This window comes from Prunus avium, chromosome 8 (assembly GCF_965620075.1).
Source record: "Prunus avium chromosome 8, drPruAviu1.hap1.1, whole genome shotgun sequence".
Classification (NCBI taxonomy): domain Eukaryota; kingdom Viridiplantae; phylum Streptophyta; class Magnoliopsida; order Rosales; family Rosaceae; genus Prunus; species Prunus avium.
In genome coordinates this window covers 33,538,596-33,560,845 of record NC_142291.1, presented here as the reverse complement: position 1 = coordinate 33,560,845, position 22,250 = coordinate 33,538,596, and the positions used below count along the sequence as shown (strand labels likewise).

The 22,250-nt window shown below is 36.5% G+C and overlaps 4 protein-coding genes across 4 annotated transcripts; 1 reads left to right on the top strand and 3 right to left on the bottom strand.

The window, feature by feature from the left end:
* Positions 1-2,457: 2,457 nt before the first annotated feature.
* On the bottom strand, positions 2,458-3,961 carry LOC110753758 (ubiquitin-conjugating enzyme E2 28-like). The gene is made up of 4 exons (XM_021954715.2): positions 3,591-3,961; positions 3,379-3,506; positions 3,164-3,268; positions 2,458-2,778 (listed from the first exon to the last, which is right to left on the bottom strand). Exons 1-4 carry the CDS (start codon positions 3,658-3,660, stop codon positions 2,635-2,637), a joined length of 447 nt encoding a protein of 148 aa, XP_021810407.1. The 5' UTR covers positions 3,661-3,961; the 3' UTR covers positions 2,458-2,634.
* Positions 3,962-4,583: 622 nt separating this feature from the next.
* LOC110753757 (rac-like GTP-binding protein ARAC3) lies at positions 4,584-8,046 on the bottom strand. The gene is made up of 7 exons (XM_021954714.2): positions 7,645-8,046; positions 6,596-6,683; positions 6,401-6,510; positions 6,218-6,281; positions 5,409-5,473; positions 5,173-5,238; positions 4,584-5,071 (listed from the first exon to the last, which is right to left on the bottom strand). Exons 1-7 carry the CDS (start codon positions 7,741-7,743, stop codon positions 4,967-4,969), a joined length of 597 nt encoding a protein of 198 aa, XP_021810406.1. The 5' UTR covers positions 7,744-8,046; the 3' UTR covers positions 4,584-4,966.
* A 3,053-nt stretch (positions 8,047-11,099) lies between these two features.
* MCM10 (minichromosome maintenance 10) lies at positions 11,100-14,314 on the bottom strand. The gene is made up of 11 exons (XM_021954763.2): positions 14,130-14,314; positions 13,745-13,925; positions 13,571-13,645; positions 13,170-13,407; positions 12,957-13,081; positions 12,486-12,519; positions 12,340-12,392; positions 12,048-12,188; positions 11,692-11,756; positions 11,542-11,614; positions 11,100-11,445 (listed from the first exon to the last, which is right to left on the bottom strand). The coding sequence occupies exons 1-11, from the start codon at positions 14,218-14,220 to the stop codon at positions 11,280-11,282; spliced, it is 1,242 nt and encodes a 413-aa protein (XP_021810455.1). The 5' UTR covers positions 14,221-14,314; the 3' UTR covers positions 11,100-11,279.
* Positions 14,315-15,462: 1,148 nt separating this feature from the next.
* Positions 15,463-20,538, top strand: LOC110753782 (beta-galactosidase 13-like). The gene is made up of 18 exons (XM_021954753.2): positions 15,463-16,022; positions 16,225-16,320; positions 16,411-16,523; positions 16,619-16,685; positions 16,795-16,887; positions 16,993-17,136; positions 17,273-17,367; positions 17,577-17,682; positions 17,789-17,873; positions 17,972-18,090; positions 18,186-18,532; positions 18,678-18,787; positions 18,892-19,001; positions 19,087-19,194; positions 19,278-19,382; positions 19,513-19,658; positions 19,753-20,098; positions 20,199-20,538. Exons 1-18 carry the CDS (start codon positions 15,750-15,752, stop codon positions 20,316-20,318), a joined length of 2,583 nt encoding a protein of 860 aa, XP_021810445.1. The 5' UTR covers positions 15,463-15,749; the 3' UTR covers positions 20,319-20,538.
* The last annotated feature ends 1,712 nt before the right edge of the window (positions 20,539-22,250 follow it).

Here is a 22,250-nt window from a genome sequence, read left to right as displayed (position 1 = left end):
CATGTTACTGTTGGAGGAAAATTATTGACGTATTTATTTTGAAGATTTAATTATTGGGTTTGTTCCTAATAAATTCTAAATTAGCTTTGGTTATGTCTATGACTTAAACGCAATAGTCTTTTTGAGATTTAATTAATTAGTGGTCTGTTTTTTAGATTAAGACTCTGTAGAATTGAAAGTAGCTGGTATTATGAAATTACAAGATGAATCTCAATATTATTTTTATTACGTGAAGGGGAATTCGAATTCAGATGCGGAATAAGGAGCACATCCACTCTAGCTAACTTGATTAAGTCCATATCTAGAGAAACACTTGTGTGAAACAGGAATAACACTTTTTTGCTATCCTCAACCAATTCCGATGTGCCATGCGTTGTAACTTTTTCATTTAATATAGCGTAATTTGACGGATATAACAAAACAATGACATCCTGTTTTATATAAGTTTGTCTGCCATGCCTGCTAGTATTTCCTTTTAGTCAAAAAACCATTGTGGGTGGGAATTTGATCAACTATGATTGCAACTTTGAGCACTTTTAACTTTGGAAAAAAAAACCATTAGATTAAAGCTAGCCTATATCATATGATATATATATATATCTCATTTACTCGGAAATTTCTCAAATTTTCAGGTGAAAATAAAATATGATGATGCTTTTGCATGTTTGCTCTTTCAAATCACTTGGACACTACTTTTAGGTTTTTAGTATCTGGCAAAGTGCAAAAGGCAACACTTTTTATTTGTTTATTTATTTTCTTTAGGCAGTTGACCCTTGTTAATTTATACTTACATTTGGTATTTTTGTTCCTATATTACCCTCCATCTTCCGAAAACAACTTAAAATTAAAAATGATATTGTAACTTTCAAATTGTTGGTCTTTTTTTTCTGGTCAAAAATAATAGTGTTCATTAAATAAGTTGAGTATAATTGTTTTGCATTGCTCAGCAAAAGGCGTTTTCTTTTCCCTATTTTACCTGAGATTTATGTCTTGTTGTAATTTCAATGGAGGAAATCAAATCATTGACTCATTCTAATTTCAACTAATTTTTCCGCTCATTATAGTCACTCAGAACACTTAATTTAATCGATATGAGCCTTAGCCGAAAGAAAAAATATATAAAAAAACAAGAAATTAGTCAATATTTTGACAGGAAAAGTTTTATTCCGTGTTTGAATGGAATTAGAGTAGCGTGGACCGTGGATTGGAAAAATTCATAGGTCTTCTAAGCTATATTCTCTCTTCTTTGTTCTTGTTTCTAAAATGCCACCTGCATTTCAAAGTATTTCGTGTGGATGCTTTTTTTTTCTTTCTGCTAATTTGATTGTTCCGATGTCTGCTTCATCCACGTGTCCCCCACATCTTTTCAGAATCTACCCACAAAAGGATGGTAGGGCAACACATGGAACTATGTGCAATCCGTCGAATCAACAATTATAGAATCAACTTTTCTTTCTTTTTGGACCAAATTTCATGTTTAACACTTTGGATGGAAGATGTGTCACGATGCTATCATAATAACCAATCACGTAATACGTACGTTACAATAAAATACAATTAATCTTTTTGCTAAATTTAATTACACAAATACAATATTTAAGCTCGTAATTAAGAAATTAAGAAGGGTTTCCACTTTCCACCGACGTTTTATTGGTCTAAACAAAGGGAGCTAACTGCTCTTCCAAATGGACCATGGTGCTCCATCACCATTTTTTGGAGCCATGCAAAGAAACTATTTGTTAGGAGAATATATGGTAGGTCAAGACGATATATAAACCCTACTAACCTTCTTTTCTGTAATAATAATATCAACAATGCATCCCAACGAACGAACAGTTAATCACGAAAATGATAAACACGTACGCTTGCACATAATCAAACTCTTCGTTTTGGCATGAATGACATCATTTCATTTTTATTTTGAATATGATTCAATTGAATTTCGTGGAAAATAATGGGACTTCATGCATGCATTAATCAATGCAGGTTTTATATTAATATGCATTGCTTGTAACATTATTATTTATATTCTATATAGTTGTTACATATGATATGAGTATTGATTGAACTAGAATTATATTGGAAAAACCTATATATTATGGCCTCTGGTGGCCCTCTGAGATTCATTGGTAAGTGAGAAAGCGATTTGCAAAAGAAGAATGACGACTTTGATTCCTAACCGAATGGATAATGACGGAGAATTATATATTGATTAAGATTAACTATTATTAAGACTAAGCTCATAAGCAAAATGGGCCCATTTCTGTGGGTATATTTCTTTCAATGGGCTTTTATTTGGGCCGAAGCCCAACTATTGCAACGGGTCCAATGGGCTTTGCTTATGACCCAAAAAACACGTTCGAGTCTCACCAATGAAAATCAACATGTGATTAAATTAAACATAAAAGTTCAATCATAATTATGAAAATTCTTCCAAGCAAGAAAACAACAGTAATGTTGAAGTGTAGCTTCAAAAACTTGGCAGCCATAATATTCATTATCAAGCAAAGGAGCTCAAATTACAATTTGGGGGCCTCAATTCAATATATATATATAAGACAAGTTATAGTAATAGAGAAGCTGGAAATATATATATATTTTTAAACAAGATTAATTAGGGTCTTAATTAATTAATTAGCACATGGCATACTTCTGGGTCCAGCTCCGAGCTGTTGACTCATATTTGACTTTGTCAGTCTTGCACATATGAGCAATTTCCGGAACAAGAGGGTCATCAGGGTTCGGGTCGGTTAGAAGTGAACAAATCGACAGTAAAACCTGCATGTCACAAAAACAATAATATTAGAGACACTAACTATGTTTTTTAATGAACTGATATGACATATCATTCGAAAGTTTTTTAATTTTGTAAATAAATAAGGTCTAAAGAGAGTTCAGAACATAGACAAATCTATTTACTGACTAACCTGGGCTATAGCCCATGTGGGAATTATTTTTTCATTCCAAATTCTGTAATACAACCCACCCGACCCTATCCATAAGACCCGTTCACATGTAACTCCTTCATGTAACTTGTAAGGTCAATTAAGGCTATCCCATTTTGAATTTCTTGACTCAGAACACATAAAATGTGTCGACCTAAGTGATGGTATAAGTTTCATGTGTGTTAAGGTCTAATGCCACCTAAAACTCATTGTGTCACCTTGGATATGGTGAGTGCTGGACTCCATTGCTCCTTGAGAATGTCCAAACAGATGTTGCCATTGCTGTTTATATTTGGATGGAACACTTTGGTCTTGAAGGTAACCTGCAAAAGATTTATTTATTGTATCCCACAGCAAAGCATCAGAATATATTTGTATGGCAAAATGATGCAAGATTGTTAACAGAATTTGGTGATAGATTTGTTGTATATACCTTTGGAGGTTTGAAAGGATAATCAGGTGGAAAATGGATGGTTACAAGGAACACACCCCCTGAAAAGGGACTATCATTTGGACCAATGATTGTTGCTTGCCAATGGAACATGTCCTCAGCCACAGGACCTGCAAAAAGGGAAAACACCATAAGAAATTATATATATATATCCATTTTCCAAGCAATAAGCCATCTTTTTTCAGTTCTTTTACCTGCACTGCACGAAGTTGGTGGATCTCTCTGCAAGTCCTTGAGCTCCTTCAATATTCTCTTTAAGGCCATTGAAGCAGTTTCAAAGATGAAGCTTCCTGGTTTTGAGTAAGAACTTGAACAGAAGGATGAAGGATGGATTAATTTGCAAAAGAATTACAATCTGTTGACACCCTGAAAAATGGTAGGTTGGGGTGTTGGTGTATTTAATGAAGGGTGAGAAGGAGAGGTTCATGAATTCTTGTGGGCTGATGAAAGTGGGAACAGAATCAGTTCCAGAACAAAGTTTAAAGCAAAAGAATCAAGAGACTCAGGAAACAAAAATTCAAAGATTATCTGCTGCCACAATCTCTCTATATCATAAATAAACAGCTGTTGACCAAACAAAATTCTAATTGTTTTGTTATGCAGAAATTGATGCCACAATCTCTTTATAACAAGTACTGGAAGTGATGGATTCTAATTGTGAGGGCATGCTTTACTTACTTTAAGTAGAAGGCTAAGTTTTTTCAGGGAAAAGATCTTTAGGCCAATTATATGCCATGAGAGCAACTCTTACCACCCAAAAGAAAAAGATATTCGTGCTTAGCTCAAAGTTCAGTTCTTGAGAATTTGGGACAATTTTGAAGTTGATGAGTCGGGGTATCTATAAGAAGATTTAGAAAATATTCTCAAACGAAATACATACACAGTTTTGCCATAGATTATAAGGACCTTGATAGCCCCACTTCCTTTTTGCCTTGATTCTGCTTTCTGTTTCGCCTTTTTCTTTCTAGTCTCTTCATTCAATCATGGGTCACCATTCTTGGACTGGTTAATTTTCCTTTCAAACCAGTCACATATATGTGTATACATATGCCTATTCAAGATTCAGGTGCAGACATCCGTACTGTGAACTATGAGAGGCCGGTCAGCTGGCAATATGGTCGTTTGTCAGGCCTCCCACAGTCCGCGATCCTGGTACTAGAGGATGTCAAACTGTCTACCATTCAAGATTGTATGTCATGAAAATATAACCATCTATATATATTCTTGAAATTTGTAGTGTACTAAATCAGGTTACAAGACGTGTTTATATGGCTTAAAAAGTAAAATATCAGTACCATATAGAGACAATACATTAGGGAAATCAAACCCAAAGAGAAGAGGGTTCAGCATGTTAACAAACACGTAATGCAAAGCATTAATATACAAATCAAATCAGAACACTGCCACAGAGAACTTGATGCATAAACAGAGCTCCTACATCTGTCAGTCGAAACTACGATGCCCAGCTTGCTGCTTCCTCCAGACGGAAAAATATAACAGGGACTGAAGAGAATTAATGGATAAATGACTAATTAGTCACAGTTTCTTCCCAACGCTATCCTTTCCACGCTCACAATATAGAACAGGCCTTCTGTGCCTTTCTCTTCTTTTTCTTCTTCTGTTTTGGTGGCTGGAGAACCACTTTAATGGCTGCGTCAAAGACTGCTTTCACATTCTGCATTCACAAGGGGTATTTAACATAAACATCGTCATCAGTGTGAGATCATGGAGTGCTTCCCCTGTAGGTATCAAGTGATTTGAATTGAAGTTACAAACCTGCTGTGTTTTTGAACTACATTCGATGTAAACCGGAGCCCCAATCAGCTTCTTTAGTTCCTCTCCCTTCAAAAAGAACCCCCAAAATAAAAGGAATGTAGAAAATCAGGTCTTAATCCTATTAGTTGGTCTGAGTTTGTGGATTTTATTTTTTATTTTTTATTTTTTATTTTTTTATAACAAGAATAGTTAAGAAAAGAAATTGTAACTATAACTCAGGTTGCAGTAGAAAATACCTGGGCTGTGGTAATTGGCACTGCACCAGGGTGATCTACAAAGAATTGCTTATCATCCCGAAGATCTATAAGAAGAAAATTTAGCAGTCATGAGAAGCTAAGCACCCATAATGGGCAAGATAAAGATTATGTCCAGTAAGATACTGCAATACAACATGATATGGACTAAGAGTACATGTGATCACTACTGCAACACAGAACCAGACATGATCCGATCAGAAGATACTGATTATGCCTACGTTAATATCTATAGCAGAGAGATCTCTTCATTTCAAAATGCACAAGTAAATGTAGCAGCATATGTACACGATTACATTTTATCATATATAAATGCTGATCTGCAAGGGATTTACAAAGAGCACCTCCTGACAAAAACTTCAGTGCCACTAAAATTGAACAGGTGGTCAGTATAGACCAAAAGATCTGTGTGCGAGAGAGAGAGAGAGAGCTGTTACAAGTGTTCATCAAAAGGAAAACTTGCAAAATTTACCAAGAACTTACCATTGAGATTCTCAAAAAGCTAATAGTAAATTCAGATTACATGAGAAAGCAACCCAGAAGTTGTACAAAAACAGAAACAGACAACACAAAAGCTGCACTTGAACCATTTGTATCTCGAAACAATTATACTTAAATGGAACCCCCATAATTCTAAGGTTAGCATAAACAGCAAAGCTAATAGCCAAGGAAAGAATTTCATAGGGAAATCAAAAGTGCTACATAATATCGCAATTAAAGTTGAATCAACTAATATTTATCACGAGTAGCATAATAGGAAACAAAGGAAAGCAGGGGAGTAGAGATCTAACCAAGCTTAGTTCCAACAAGAATAATTGGAACACCAGGTGCATAATGCCTCAATTCAGGAACCCACTAAACATTGAAATGGAAAAAGAAAAAAAAAACCTCATCAGCGAACTTAGACATTAAACAATAGTTGAAGAAACTGGGGGGAAGAAAAGAATTAACTCTGAAGATAGTGTGAGTCTTACTTTCTTGGCAATATTTTCATAGCTGGCCTTACTTATGAGAGAGAATGCAAGTAGGAAGACATCTGCCCCACGGTAGCTCAGTGGTCTTAATCTATTGTAATCTTCCTGTCCTGTTCCATAATTTTAAACAGCAGGCCCAAGCTTTAGAAAAAGACAAAACTATGAAGAAGGAATATTGTTCAGATTTGAACTAACCAGCAGTATCCCACAATCCCAAATTAACAGTGCTCCCGTCCACAACCACATTTGCACTGAAATTGTCAAACACAGTTGGCACATAATCCTGCTCCCCAACATATTGCAAGCAAAAACAGAAAATCATAATCATCCTCTAGAAAATTCAATCTCATACAGAAAAAAACATGCGAAAAGCAAAATTTTGAATCTTAATTATCACATCAATGCAAAATCTGGATGAGAAAATTCTCAAAGTTACATACATGCTATACTTTTTTTTATCACACAAAGCACCTTACACCGAACAGTCTTCTAGTCTATTGAACAGGTATAATGCAGAAAGGTTTTTATTAAGTGATTCTGATCAATCAAGGAAATATGTATGCAGAGCTACAGAAGCCTCTACAAAAGAAAGAAAAATAAACAAAAAGTAAGAGAAAACTGTAGACATGAAATTTTTCTGAGCTTACTATTCAACTTAGTTACTAGGCTTAATCCAGAGATATGATTCAACACAGGTTCAGGAATGACAAATTATAGAAAGGGTCAACATCACTGAACAAAACCAAGAAAATCCTCTTAATAAATTCTGCACCACAACAAAGTGAACAAAAATAAAGGGCTCTGATCAGCTCAATTCAAACATAAAGACTCAAACTTGATCGAAATTTTAAGATTTCTTCACTATATTATACATACCCAACAGGGTAAATTGAAAATGTTAAAAAGAATGACCTACAACAAATAAATGCCCTGATCATGCTAAAACCAAAATTCGAATTCTATGGGAGTCAAGTCATGTGATTTGCTGATTTTGCTTCTGAACACCCAAATGAGGAAACACAATAGAAAAAAACAAAGCTTTGCTTTCTTCATCCCACGTTTTCTTGAAAACCAAACAAAAGCAAGTAAATTGTGCTCAAGAATCTTGCAGTAACCCCACATTGAAGAACCTAACTACCCTACCAGGCTCAGCTAAGCAACCCAACTAAAGACAAACCTCAAAGACTTAAACTTTCTCTCTGCAATCAAACAAAACAAGAAGAAAAGAAAGAAGAGCCCTTTACCGTAGGGAAAGTGTTGCTGGTGTAGGAGATGAGCATGCAAGTCTTGCCCACCGCTCCGTCCCCAACTGTGACACACTTTATGAACCTGGAGGCACTCATTTCCTCCCAACTCTGTCCCTTCCTTCTTCAACTTATGTTTCTACAAAAACCCTAATTCAGATTATAGCAGAGGTTTCTTAACCCCCACCACAACCCAGTTTAGTTGAGAGAAACAGAAAGAGAGAGAGAGGAGAAAAAAGAGAGAGATGTGGGAAGGCAAAGATGAAGGGTGCTGGGCCTAAAGAGCCAGCTCTTGCCAGCTATAATAATAGTATGATATTAATGTGTTACTGTGTACCTCAAAGACTCAATCCCAGGCCCCATTTCAAGTTTTCAACCTTTCTTTCTGTCTCAGTAAACTCCACCAACCAAAACAACCAATTTGTCCTCTTGGGCATTCTTTTATATTTCAAAAGATCCAAAAGAAAATCACAAGATCACAGGCATTTGTCTTTTATTTTATGTTTTTTTACTGTCATTGACTCATTGGGAAGAAGTTTACTTATTGGGGAAACAAAGGAATATTAGGCTATTAATTTGGTGGCATGTAGTTATGAAGGCTGAATCTGATTTATTCTGTGTTTCTTATTGTGGGGGTGTCAATTGTCAAACGAGTTTGCATGTGGTGTGGGGTTGTGAAACATAAAAGCTCTCTCTGCTCAGTGCTGCATTCCTAAATTGGCAATTCCCCTTCTTCCATTTCTCTGTTTCTTTTCCTTTTCTGCTTTTCAAGAATATGTCAAAATAATTTTATATACTGAGTCATATATGTAGAGAACATCTAGCATTTGATTTTGTGGCAGTTGTTTTTATCAGTTAAAGGATGTTTCAAGTTCAACTCACAAAAATACGATAATAATTATGTGTTCGATATCTACTCGTGATTTGCTGTTTACTATATTCAAAGGTCAACCAACGTTTTACTTTTAGCTAAGCTAGGTGCATTTTGGGTGTTACTGCAGCTTCCATTGGGACCTAAATTCTATAATATTGTACAAATAAAAAACTTAGAAATGCTCAATGCCTTTGTTTTCAAACTTGAACTTGGTAGTTAACCTAATAGATTAAATAAATCATAGTTTAATGCATCATTTTAGGCAAGCATTACAGCCCCACGAAACAGCACCAAAAAATGATACAAAGTGTGAGGTTGGTTACATAATTAAAGAAGGTGAATGAGATGGATATGAATGCCTGAGAAATGAGTGCATGTGTTCAAATTTCGTTTTCAATGGTGAGCCCAAGTTCCATCAAAATGAAAACTAAAAAAAGATGGCCAGTTAAAACCCATATTAGGGTAGATGCTGACAAGTTTTATGGCTGAATTTGCAATGTTAAATTTTCTTTTGAACATTTTGCTTTCTTCTGAAGCAAATCAATGGAAAATCATAATATGGGGTCCTAGGGTTCCTTGGCTTTCAAGCTTACCCGATATAATTTGTACTATTATGGACCAAAAAGAGAAAAATAAAACAAGTAGAAGGTTAAAAAAAGGTTCTTGACTAGTTGACTTGGTTAGGATGGTCCTTGGCTTGGCTTTCAGTTTATTGACCCATCATACTACTCTGCAACCACGCAATTCTTCAATAAAAATGGAGGTGGTTGAACCGTTAATGGCCAGTCCACCTACTACATCATACTTATTGAAAGACAAATATAAGATATATAAATATACAGATTTTCTCATATTTGGAGGAACGTTATTATCATGCGAATATTATGTATTTTTTTCATGTTTACAATGACATCCGTACGGTAATAATGTCAAGAAGGACGTCCATATAAAAGAAGAACTGTATAAATATATAGCATAATTTATGACAAAAAAAATAAAAGATATATAGCATAGTTTTAGGAGGAAAAAAATGAGATTAGAATATTTTGGTTGTGGTGCAGTCTATTAGTTGCAGGCCATGTCATGGCATCTCTTAGATTAAAAGCTAATTTTGAGAAAGAATTAACACAACGTGGGGAGGGTTAAGAAGTAGATGAGCATTCTTTATCAATGGCGTAATTAATTAATAAAATTAAAATGCATGTTCAAGGGTGGGCATTTTCCATGATTTGAATTTTGAAAACTTGAAGGAGGATTGATCACCTGCTCCACAATAAACTAATTTGCTTTCTTTCAAAGTTTTGTTTTGTAGTTAGTTGGTTCTCTCTTATTATTCTATGTTGTTCTGTTTGTTGTTTTGGTATGTATATTCAAAATTAAGGCACATTCAAGCATACTTGTTGGGTCAAAATTTGGAATTTAAAGGAAAAAAGAAAAAAGAAAAATTTGCCAAACCCTTTGGTTTCAGTCTCTATCAATTTAAGTGTAGGAAGATGTTGTCCTCATTGATGATCCTATTCCTTAGGAAAAAGGAAAGAATCTTTGCTAAATGTACTTTAATAATAAAAACTTTGTGGAAAATCCCAATTACCTAATTATTTATGCCTACAAAATTAATGTGGGAAATCAATACAAATTTGAGTAGCACATGGGGAGATTTATACCCACTCCATAAGTGCATGTGCATGAGTGACCATCCCTCCAACTCCTATCAAATCAACATCTTTACATCTGGCTCATTGTCAAGATACCTTGGTCCCCTACCCATAATTAAGACCATAATCAATTTTATATAAAATGATTGTGTACTTTTTTTTATTTTTTATCTATAATAATTACAAGCAGAAGTCTAAATTATAAATGGGAGACGAGTTTCTCACACACACTACTAAGGTGTCATGAGAATTCGAACATGAAACTATTTGTCTGCAAATTAAAGTTCTTTTTTCACTGAACTAGACCTTATTAGCCACAATTATGTAGTTTTATCCAAGCAAATAGCACATAATTAATGTTCCAGTTTTCTAGCATGTGCTGACCTAGAGCTTGGCTCATAGCTCTAAGTATAGAGATTGATAGTCAAACAACGTGCTTGGAATTGTGACCCTTATGACATTTAATGTGTGAGAAATGATTGTGATGTATGAGATTTTTTTTAAAAAAACAAACAATAAAAGAATCAAACATAGGACATCAAACGTAAAAATAAATACTTCCACTCGAGCTATAATATGCACCGCCCAAGCCAACACCCGTGACACAAAAGGTTGCTGTAACTAAACATGAAATCATAAATCCAGACAAACTCTTACAAAGCAATGGATTGAGGACTCAAAGATGAGTCAGATAATTGTTGCTGCAAAAAATTGAGAAACCCTGGCTACAAGTTTGTCTCCATGCACACAAGTTCAAGTCAAAACAAAAACAAATCATAAAGAAAAAGGGAAAAAAAGAAACGTACAACAGAAGCATATACAGCTTTTCATTCCTTTCTAAAAGTTTTCAAGACTTGGGAAGAAAATTTGAAAGCAAATTCATTGACTATTTCTTTTCCACCTATCTAACTAATAAGAAGAATCAGTTCTGGTTGGAAAAATAAATAAATAGAACAATTCCCTAATTAATGTTACACTAAAAAACAAAAAATAAATGTCAGCTCACAACCTTTACAATTTTAAAGCAATTAAAAGAGTGAACGGGTCCAAAATGTATTGGCAAAGAATCTTACAAAATTTTGGTTCACAGTGACTGCTTCCAAGGCTCAGAATCCTTCATCCGAGCTTATATACTCTAATTCAATCATCTTTCCCATGCCCTCCTTTGTTTTGTCTATCAAAATTTTCTCCTTCCCAGTTTTCATTCTTTTTGAATCCATTTGCTGGTTTTTTATGACTGCAGATGGATCCATGCTTAAACTAGATGGTTTCCTGAGGAACAATAAACAAATCTTCAGTAACAAGGAAAAAGAACAAGTTACATTGTGCAAATTAAAATATTGTAAAATAATCTTATATATGAATCACCTCTTCTCTAAACTGGAGATCGGTTTGCTTTGCATTTTTGAAGCTTTAATCGCATCTTTCGGATCTGTCTTCCCTGCATTGCAAAGGTATCTAATGAGGAAATTGCACACAACACTGCCAGCAAGAGCATAGAGGGATCATACACTTAACCTGTCATCTCAGCCAAAAACCTTATTCCTTGTGAGTGTGTATTTGTAGTCACTTTACCTGCATTGCTGTTCATATAAATCACTAATCAGACCATTTGACAGAATACTATAAACTTACCATAAAAAAATCGCATGTCTTGTATACTGAACACCTTTTTGGATTTGATTTCTGGTTGCACATCTTGCAAGTATAAATGTGAGAGTAATTATGTTCTCTGGTTTCCAGATGGTGATGGATTAATATAATTGACAAGGTGAGAAGGCGTTGTATCATTGGCAGCTAAAGAGCATTGCTGAATTGCTTCATAATCAAATGATGCTTAAATATTTTTCTTTCCTATGCTGACTATGACAAACCTTAATGCCTTCTTGAGCCCTTCCACGGACAGTAGCTTCACTGGCTGCTTACGCTTGCATGTGTTTGTTTTGTCAGATAGAGGATCAACCATAAAAATCCCTTCTCTACTGTGAGGAGTTCGAAATGCTGTTCGCAAGTTCCTGGTAGCGTTAAAAAAATATGCATAATCAAATGATGTATACCACCAAGTTAAATAAACTAAAACATATTATACAAAGGGGGTCATTTCATAACACAAATGTGAAGTCTAGATTAGAGAGAACCAAATCTTGCAAAGCATTCATCACTTACCCTCCATTGAGCTCAGTTCGCATTGTCATCGTGGAATATTTCTGTGATTCTTTCTGAAGAAATTAGAGATACAGGAAACATTAATAAGTTTGCCTTGAAGACGGATCAGGCAAGCAAAGATTAATGCTTTAAATTCACATGCTTACCGATTTATGAAATTTACAATATATTCCACGGCGTCTGAGATAACATGAGGAACCAATGTTAAAAATATTAAGAAATAAATGGTACAAAACTACTGCAAATGTAGACGTACATAATGATACAAAAGAACCTCAAAACTTTATTGGTTGGCAAAACCATAGAAAGTGCTTAAAGACACCATACTAGAGTGTGCTCATATAGATCAGCAAAATATTATTTTTCACTCGGTTTATGTATTTGGTTTCTGGTAAAAGAGCATCTATATGGTGCAACTTATTACGCAAATATCTTTTTGTGACAAAATTCTATATGAAAGCACTGATGTGTATGTATAGATGTTTATCCAGTGCCCTTGATTAGGGTTAAAGATGATTCATAAGCCTCAATATCTTAGTAAAGATAACAGTCAGATGGCAGTGATTATAACCATCTGTCTTTGAATTAAGGTGATCAAAGAACAGGATCTTACATACTTGTTTATGACTACAGTACAAGCCATTCCATCCTTTCTTTGCCCTTTGCAAACTCCATAATCAACTGAAGTGCCCATCTTCAGCATTTGATTGGCTGAATACACACTCAAAGAAAAACCACCACCCTGCATAAACAGATTAAAGAAAAGTCATCTTTAGTGATATAAGAAGAAAAAGTCAATAAAAGAAAAACACTGATTGACAAATTAATACCATAGCATCCTTGCGTACAGTGCAATTAAGTAGCGCAAACACCAATCCAGCCTGCTCTTTGCAGTTCATCTCATAAGCATCACCAAACAAGAAAACAGAAATGGTATCTTCATCCAAACACCCAAATTTCCATATAGAATAACTCTTCCCTGTGGAACTAGTTTTTGGATTCGCCTTCTCAGTCAATACTCCAACAGTTGCCCAACATCCTGAAAGAGTATCCCCACGCAGCAAATTCCTAGAAAACCCCATTTAAAAAATGTATATCACAACCCAATTCAATCATAGTTTGAACATGTACAATAAAATTGATTTTGGTTTCTGAAAAATAGAATATCACTCTAAAGTTTCTAACCAAACAATTCCTATACATGCAAGGATGTGAAAAGCAAGAAGATTACTTTATGGCGGATAACCGAACAAAACGGATGTCTGAAAAGTGATCATTAAGCTCTAAAGGAGTTATCAACTGCTTCCTGTACGAAAAGAAAAAAAGATAAACAAATCAAACACAACGTCCAAGTTTCCTCACATCAATTCTTACAATGTGCATCATGTGCAAGTATTGGGATTACCTGATTCGCAAACCCGAAAATTTCTCAACTTCTGGATCAGTGGAGGCACTGGGCCGGTTCAATTTCCCAGTCTTCTGAACCGGTTTAGGCTCGTAATCAAGGCAGTCCTCGACGGCGTCCCTGAACACGGACATGTCCACTGGCCCTCTTTGGCCCTTAAATTCATCGTCCGATAAGTAGCCTGCAAAAAGTAAAAATGAAGTATTGACAGAGACCCATTAAACTTTTCAAGGAATTGAGAGAGACCCATTAAACTTTTCGACAAATTGAGGGATACCCAGATCGAATTTCCAAGATTTTCACCGATAATGAGCAACCCAATTAAAAAATATTCATAAAAATTGAAAAGAAAAGAAAAATAGTTAGGTAGGTGTATAAAATATACCTGCTGAGTGGGAAGGAGAACCAGGAGGGGTTTCCAAAACCCTATCTTGAAGAGAGAGAAGGAGATCAAGGTCGTCTTGGCGATTTGACATGGTTTGGATCTCTCTCTCTGTCCTCTGTGTCTTGTGAATTTTGTTGTAGAAGAAGAATGTATCAGCCTAAGACAGTTTCGGTGTGTGTGTGTGACTTAAAATTTTGGAGGTCAAAAAAGATTCGTTGGGGCTGTGGAGGGAGAGTTTCAATATTTTGGAGGGAACGTGAATTGGAAGTTACCAAACGACACCGCTTCGTCACACGTTGTAAAATGTGGTTTGGGCCTGGCGCATTGTAGCTTGATTTGGCCCTAACTTGATCAAATTTCGGCCTGGCGCATGCACCTTGGGCTTATTACTCATTAATAATGCTAAATTTTATAGTGAGGGTATATGGACCCCTCAACCCCTAATGTGGCACACTAACTATAGAATTTTGCATTATTCAGATCATTTCATATGTGGACCTTCTTGAGGTCCACATGATCATTTCATTAAACATTTTTTTTATCGATTATTTCATTAAACTTAAGTGAAATTACTATTCAGATGAATCATGTGGCTAATATGAAGGTCCACATCTATGGTCCATATATAGCACTCTCACCATAGAACGACTCTATTAATAATTTGGTACATAAATTTCGAGAGATTTCATTACACTCATTAATCGTTAAAAATAATGAGTTATTTTCACACATGGTCTCTGAGATTCACAAAATTATCACATTTGATCCTTGAGGTCCCTAATAAATAACCTTCTCCGACGGTATCGAGCCTCCCACAGTGCTTCTTATGGAATGCCAAGATGAATCGGGCAAAATTAGTTAGATTCATAGTGGTCAGCTTTTTTTCTCCATCAAGAGACTTTCTCATAAAACTGATGGTACACATAAGTGGTAAAAAATTTGAAACCCATTAAAAATGAATTGGTTTTGTAAATGGATCGAAGTGTGGATACAAATTTAAATCTTTTACTTGTAGGGCAAGATATGCACAACTTAAAACCATTTTTGACATGGAAGGACACTATTAATATGGAAAAATAATAATAATAATATTAATAAAAGAAAAAAGGGAAAGTGCCCAAGTGGAAGCATATTTCTGTGGGATATGATTGATTTATGAAAAAACAAAGTAAAAAATAATGAACCTGAAAATCAGACAAAGACATGGCTAAATCTGTGCCCAGTAAGTTTCCATATATGCCATGCAGAGATTAATACAGGAAATCTGGTTTAGCCTTCAATCTCGGATGTACTGTTGCATCTCACTAGATGAAGAAAGCCACACATCCACACATTCCCTCCTGGCCACAGTCCACATTCAAACCCCAAAAACATCGGATTTTTCTTTCTTCTAACAATAGTATAAGTGAACCCTTAATATTCAAACACTTCAACCAGTGAGGCAGACAAAACATCAGAGAAAACCCAAGAAATAAGGGTCAGGAGATTGAAACAATCAAACTCCTAATTTTATTTTGCTAGAAACCCCTGTTTTAAACTCCCCATTTCATTGTGTTTGATGGAAATTTGGAACCAGTTTTACTAGTCAAGGTTAGAGAGTTGAAGAACATACTTATAATAATGGTGGTACTAAGCAGGGTGCTATTGCTTGCTCTTGTGTTTTTGGTGGCCTCGGCCACATTAGTCCATGCCAAAGGTAAGAAGCCTGCTCCAGAGGAGGAGGGGGACCAGGGGTACCAGGGGGACGAGGGGGACGAGCTGGTAGCTGAAAAGGGAGGGAAGAAGCAGCTAGAAGTCGGCGAGGTGACATATGATGCCAGGTCCCTCATGATCAATGGAAGACGGCAGCTTTTCTTTTCGGGTTCTATTCATTATCCGCGGAGCACAGTGGAAGTAAGTTGGTGATGTCCATCTTCTGTATTTTTGTTTTTTGTACAAAGGAGATTAAATGGGAAAGAGGTTCGAACTCTAACCTCAAGTGCACGAGTAAATGCTCTTAACAACCAAAGCTATATATCACCTCTCTTATTCTAATGGATGTGTTTGTTGATGAAATTCAATGTTTTAATGTCTCTGCTGAATTGGGTTTCTTCAGATGTGGCCTGATCTTCTCAAGAAGGCTAAACTGGGAGGTTTGAATGTGATTGAAACTTATGTCTTTTGGAACCTTCATGAGCCTGTGAAAGGCAAGGTACTAAAATGCTATAGAGATTGTTGCTTGCAGTACATGGAGCATTTGTGAAAATTGTGGCTTGCATTAAATCTTGGTCTGATTTTGCAGTTCAATTTCGAGGGCAACGCCGATGTGGTGAAGTTCATTAGGCTGGTACAGGAGCACAAAATGTATGTCACCCTTAGGGTTGGCCCATTCATCCAAGCAGAATGGAACCATGGGTATGTAAATAATTATTAATTCTGAAATCGTCTCATTCTCTTGCAATGGTGAATTATTTTTTAATCTATCTATGCATATTTCTTTGTCACTTTAGAGGGCTTCCATATTGGCTGAGGGAGGAACCCGACATCATATTCCGTTCGGATAATCCATCATACAAGGTATATCAGTTGGTTCCACCTTAATGTCCAAAACTACTATCTGCACAATATGATATGCTACAATTTGAGGAGCCACATTGAATGATCACTAAGAGCTTTCTATTTGCAGCACCACATGGAGGCGTTCGTAACAAAAATAATTGCGATGATGAAACATGAGAAGCTATTTGCTCCACAGGGAGGTCCAATCATCTTAGCACAGGTTGGTACTTGGATGGTTCCTCTCTGAAAATTATAAGTAACCCTTATGCTTAACATAATTATAAGTAAATTTCTTTTACGGCTGAACTATAATGTTTCATGACAGATTGAAAATGAGTACACTCATGTCCAACTTGCATATAAAGAATTGGGAAACAGTTATGTACAGTGGGCAGCAAATATGGCACTGTCGCAGAATGCCGGCGTACCATGGATCATGTGCAAGCAGAAGGATGCTCCTGATCCAGTGGTAAGTGCGCAAATTTGATTTTCATTGATTCTAAGAGAACTTATGCATTACAATTGGCCCAGTAGAACAAAGTTTTATTTGTTGTTCTGTCTTTTGGCCTTAATTTTTTTTTTTTTTTTTGGATTTTCTGGTGCAGATTAATACTTGCAATGGAAGGCACTGTGGAGATACTTTTACAGGCCCTAATAAGCCCCACAAGCCTACTCTATGGACTGAGAATTGGACTGCTCAGTGAGTATACACCCCTTAGCTACTGTCAATGAACAACTTATCTGTAAATGAATAAAAAAGGAGAAGATCAGACATCAGAGTAGTAAATGAAGCTTGAAATCTTTTTTTTAAGTGATTTTGGTTTAAGTACTTATCTCCTTTTCCTTCTGGCTGTTCTTGGCTTCTATGGATTGCTGACCACAGTTTTCCTTTTCTTTTCATAATTACAGGTACAGAGTATTTGGTGACCCTCCTTCACAAAGATCAGCAGAAGACATTGCATTTTCAGTTGCGCGCTTTTTCTCGAAGGACGGAACCCTAACCAACTACTATATGGTAACTTGGCACCTCTTTAAGTCGTTCATAAAATCACCACTAACAGAATGCTATTTCCCTGTATATATGTACGAGATAATAAAGCACCCTTATATTACACTTGCAGTACCATGGTGGGACAAATTTTGGAAGAACAAGTGCTGTTTTCACAACAACTCGCTACTATGACGAAGCTCCACTTGATGAATATGGTAAAGATCTTAAATTTGTTTACATCTGTTATGATGATTCAACAAGGTTGCTCATCATATATGCATCAAGTTGGGTCTTGATTTTACTTGCGATGCAGGTTTGCAAAGGGAGCCTAAATGGGGTCACCTCAAGGACTTGCACAGGGCTTTGAATCTATGCAAGAAGCCTTTGTTTGCAGGAACTCCTGGAGTGCAAAGGTTGGGGAAAGAAACCGAGGCAAGTATCTAAATATTCCATAAAATTGAGAGTTAGGGAGGGAGAGAGGGAGAAGAAATTGTCACTAACAGGAAAAAAACTTTTCTGCTTTTCAGGCTCGTTTCTACGAGAGGCCTGGGACAGACATGTGTGTTGCTTTCTTGGCAAACAACCACTCTACAATTGAAACAACTGTGAATTGGCGCGGCCAGGAATATTTCCTGCCACCACATTCTATTAGCATCCTCCCTGATTGCAAGACTGTGGTCTTCAACAGTCAACAGATTGTATCACAGCATAATTCAAGGAACTTTGCTCGATCAAAGGCTGCTTACAAATTTAACTGGGAGATGTTTTCAGAACCCATTCCAACCATCGTGCAAATCCCAGTCAACCACAAGAAACCACGGGAACTGTACCACTTGCTAAAAGATGCCACAGACTATGGATGGTTCACCAGTAGGTAAGTGCAAGCGTGTAGCTTAAGCACCATATGATGTGAGGAAGTCAAAAAATTTAAAACCAGATTGATTTTACTTTCATAAACATTATTGTAGAACTTGTGTAAGTGCTTCTACTGCTGACTTGATCTTGTGCTCTGGTTGCAGCCTTGAGCTGGGTCCATATGACTTGCCAATGAAGGAAAGTATTCGCCCAGTTTTACGAATTCCAAGTCTTGGTCACGCAATGAGTGTATTCGTCAATGGTGAATATGTTGGTAAGGACACAACAGCACACATCATACATTATTAGTACAATTACATACATACTTTTGTCACTTGCTGATAACCAGATGACGAAGCAAGTTGAGAATGTTTTCAGGAACGGAACATGGAAGCCATGCGGAGAAGGGTTTTGTTTTTGAGAGACCTGTTACATTCAAGCAAGGGGCCAACCACATATCACTGCTTTGCATGACAGTGGGACTCCCAGTAAGTAGCTCATAACTTGGAATTAGTACTGTTTGATCACTGTGGTACAAAGCAGACACTGACTATCTGTTGTTTATCAATGAAGGATAGTGGAGCCTACATGGAGCACAGATATGCAGGACCCCGTTCCATAACAGTCCTGGGATTGAACACCGGGACAATCGATCTCTCACAAAATGGCTGGGGACATGGGGTAGGTAGCAGAGAATTTCTTTCCCATCTGTCAAATATAAAAAATGAGCATTGGATATTAATTATATTGGTTCCATTTTTCAGGTTGGCCTGAATGGTGAAAATCTCCAAGTGTTCACTAAGATGGGAGCACAAAAAGTCCAATGGACTAAAGCAGCTGGGAAAGGAAGGGCTCTCACATGGTACAAGGTAAGTCTGAATCAAGCAAGCCTATTCAACTTAGATTCATCCTAAGAAATTCTAAATTCTGCTTGTACACAAGCACTTTTTTATTTCCATTTTTGTTGCAGCATTTAAGATCCAATGTTTTTTTCTGCAGACAAATTTTGAGGCTCCTGAAGGGAAAGACCCCGTTGCTATCCGGATGGCTGGTATGGGCAAAGGGATGGTTTGGGTGAATGGTAAAAGCATAGGCCGGTACTGGATGACCTTCCTCTCTCCTCTTGGACAGCCTACCCAATCCGAGTAAGTAAAATTACATGAAAAAGTATGCTGCAGCGAAATAAATCACCACGGAAATTGCAGACTAAAAGTTCTAATTTGCAATCCTTGTGATCAGGTACCACATCCCAAGAGCCTTCATTACGCCGGGTCAAAATTTCCTTGTTGTATTGGAGGAGCAGGAGGCTGACCCCAAAGATATTGAGATCCTGACCGTCAACAGAGACACCATCTGTGCCATAAGCACAGAGATGCATCCTCCACACGTTAAGTCGTGGGAGAGAAAGGGCGGCGAGCTCAAAACCGTTGGACCTGTTTCCGGAGCCAGTGCTCAGCTCAAGTGTCCAAACTTGAAAAAGATTGTTGTTGTGGACTTTGCAAGCTTTGGCACTCCTGAGGGCATGTGTGGAGCCTACAAACCTGGCAAATGCGACTCTCCGGCAACCAGGAAGGTTGTTGAAGAGGTAAAAAGCTCCTTGATCATGCAGATTAATCTGAGATTTCTCAACCACATTAAGTTCTAACCAATCTTTCTCTTTTTCTGTTTTGGTTTTCTTTATGCAGCATTGCTTGGGACAGACTTCATGTACAGTCCCTGTGGACCCCAAGCTTTTCTTCAAAGCTGATCCTTGCCCAGATATCAACATCAAGACACTTGCTATCCAAGTAACTTGTGCCTTTTAAGGGGTTCGGAGAGAGTTTTGATAGAAAAATTTTTGGGGTGATCGATTGTCGTCGTGCATTGAAGTGAAGATCCTACAGCAGCTAGCTTTGTGAAGATCCAGAAGCTCAAATTTATTCTTTGTGGTAATTTAGTTCTCATAAACATGTATCCAGATTTTTCTTTTTGTGATGTTCATTCATAAATATAAAAGCTGACTTAGTCAGTCATTCATTTTCTTTATGCAAATCTTTCCCAAGTTGCTATAATCTAATTCCACATTCAATTCAAATATTTTTTCAAACAGTTGCAATATAGCAAACTAGGCAAACGTAATTTTTCAGTAACAATCATATCCATGTTAAAATGGAGCCCACAGACAGCCAAGAAGCATGACATACATACTTTTGAACCAAAAATATCCATGTAAACTTATTGATAATTTCATGAAAACAACTATTTACCAAGACTAAAAATTTATGAAAGGGAAACATAAGAGTTTAAAATAAATTTTCAGTTTTCAAAATCACTCGCTTTCATCATCGAATTTACAAAAAATGCAAGCTGCATAGGAGTACAGAATTTATGCAAGTTCTTTCCAAGTTGCTATCCAGCCAAATTAATCTAGCAAACTACTTTTATTATTGTAATTAGTTAGTTAATGTTGCCTCAGTTAACAATCAACTATGGAAACAACTTCTCCATTTTTGCCTTGCTTTAGTAAGCTTGGAGAGCTAGAAGAAAAAGGAGTATGGAATAATTGGAGAGGATCCAAATTCTGTAAAAGTACATTTAATTTTCAAAAATTGTAACTTGAAATATGAATTTTTCCTATGAATTGAATTGCGTTGTCTAATGATGAACCAAATTGGTAGGTTAATCGAATCAAATCAATCCATAAGAGCACTTCCACCGTGCAGCCCTTGCCAGGTCAGGAGGGGGCCCAAGCCTCATTTCGGCTTCCAACGGGCTTAAGCTACCCGAGCAGGAGTTGGTCCCACGAAATCGGGCTAGCTCATAGGCAAAACGAGCCCGTGCTCTAGCCTGAGGGATGCTGACGTCAGCGCCCAGGTTTGCAATTTTTTTACTGTTGGTGCATACATTGCACACGCCAACAATAAAAAAGAAATTAAACTTATGTGCGCCAACGGTAAAAAAAATTTAAACTTCCATGCGTTGGCGTCAGTCCAGATTTCTGCCAACGGCTAGAAACACTGTGACGCGTTCTGGGTTCTCCAATCCTGTTTTGTCCTCAAATCCAATGGCTGCCCTTGTTTTTGCTTAAAAAATCTGGAAAAAAAATCAAGATTTTTTTAAAAAAATACCAAAAAAGAATTTTGGAATTTTTTTCTATAAATACCTACCAATATTCTTCACTTTCAACACCAAATCCTCATACATTTTCTTCTCCTTCTAATATTATTCACTTTCTACACAAAATTTTATTCACTTTCAAATTTCATTTTTATTCATCATCTTATGGCATCTTCCATCAAAACCAGAGGAGCGTGGACAACCATGGAAGATGTTCTGTTGTGTGAGTGTTGGGTCCAAGTTGGTCATTGTCCGATCATGGGCAATGAGATGAAATTCTCTCATATGTGGAGAAAAATTCATGCCGAATGTTGTGAAAAATCGGGTTCGGCTCATACGGAAATGGCCTTGTCTAGTAGGTGGAAATTTTTTAATAAAGAGTTAGGGAAATGGAGAGATGCGTTGGCAAAAGCAAGGGACAACTATCAAAGCGGCGAAAATCTTGGCAATGAGGTAAATTATTTGTAATTTCCATTTTATTAAATTTAATGTCCTAATTTTTTAAATGTTTCTTGCATTTCCAATATTTTTTTTAGGCTTAATATCACAAAACGTCCCAAAGGTTTACGAAACTATCAAATTGCATCCTTAATGTTTTTTTTGTATCATTCGTGGTCCTCAAGGTTAGTATGTGTGATCAC

What these genes read in the sequence shown, in the direction of transcription:
- LOC110753758 (XM_021954715.2), bottom strand. Translation starts at nt 3,660, where the DNA reads ATGGCCTTAAAGAGAATATTGAAGGAGCTCAAGGACTTGCAGAGAGAT. An exon ending in ACCAACTTCGTGCAGTGCAG is followed by an intron (nt 3,507 to 3,590) that starts GTAAAAGAACTG and finishes CCCTTTTTGCAG; the next exon opens with GTCCTGTGGCTGAGGACATG. An exon ending in ATCCTTTCAAACCTCCAAAG is followed by an intron (nt 3,269 to 3,378) that starts GTATATACAACA and finishes AATCTTTTGCAG; the next exon opens with GTTACCTTCAAGACCAAAGT.
- LOC110753782 (XM_021954753.2), top strand. Translation starts at nt 15,750, where the DNA reads ATGGTGGTACTAAGCAGGGTGCTATTGCTTGCTCTTGTGTTTTTGGTG. An exon ending in CGGATAATCCATCATACAAG is followed by an intron (nt 16,686 to 16,794) that starts GTATATCAGTTG and finishes TTCTATTTGCAG; the next exon opens with CACCACATGGAGGCGTTCGT. An exon ending in GGGCTCTCACATGGTACAAG is followed by an intron (nt 19,383 to 19,512) that starts GTAAGTCTGAAT and finishes TTTTTTCTGCAG; the next exon opens with ACAAATTTTGAGGCTCCTGA.
- LOC110753757 (XM_021954714.2), bottom strand. Translation starts at nt 7,743, where the DNA reads ATGAGTGCCTCCAGGTTCATAAAGTGTGTCACAGTTGGGGACGGAGCG. An exon ending in ATGAAAATATTGCCAAGAAA is followed by an intron (nt 6,282 to 6,400) that starts GTAAGACTCACA and finishes TTCAATGTTTAG; the next exon opens with TGGGTTCCTGAATTGAGGCA. An exon ending in TCTTGTTGGAACTAAGCTTG is followed by an intron (nt 5,474 to 6,217) that starts GTTAGATCTCTA and finishes TTCTTCTTATAG; the next exon opens with ATCTTCGGGATGATAAGCAA.
- MCM10 (XM_021954763.2), bottom strand. Translation starts at nt 14,220, where the DNA reads ATGTCAAATCGCCAAGACGACCTTGATCTCCTTCTCTCTCTTCAAGAT. An exon ending in TTCTCCTTCCCACTCAGCAG is followed by an intron (nt 13,926 to 14,129) that starts GTATATTTTATA and finishes TACTTTTTGCAG; the next exon opens with GCTACTTATCGGACGATGAA. An exon ending in ATTGTAAATTTCATAAATCG is followed by an intron (nt 12,393 to 12,485) that starts GTAAGCATGTGA and finishes TAATTTCTTCAG; the next exon opens with AAAGAATCACAGAAATATTC.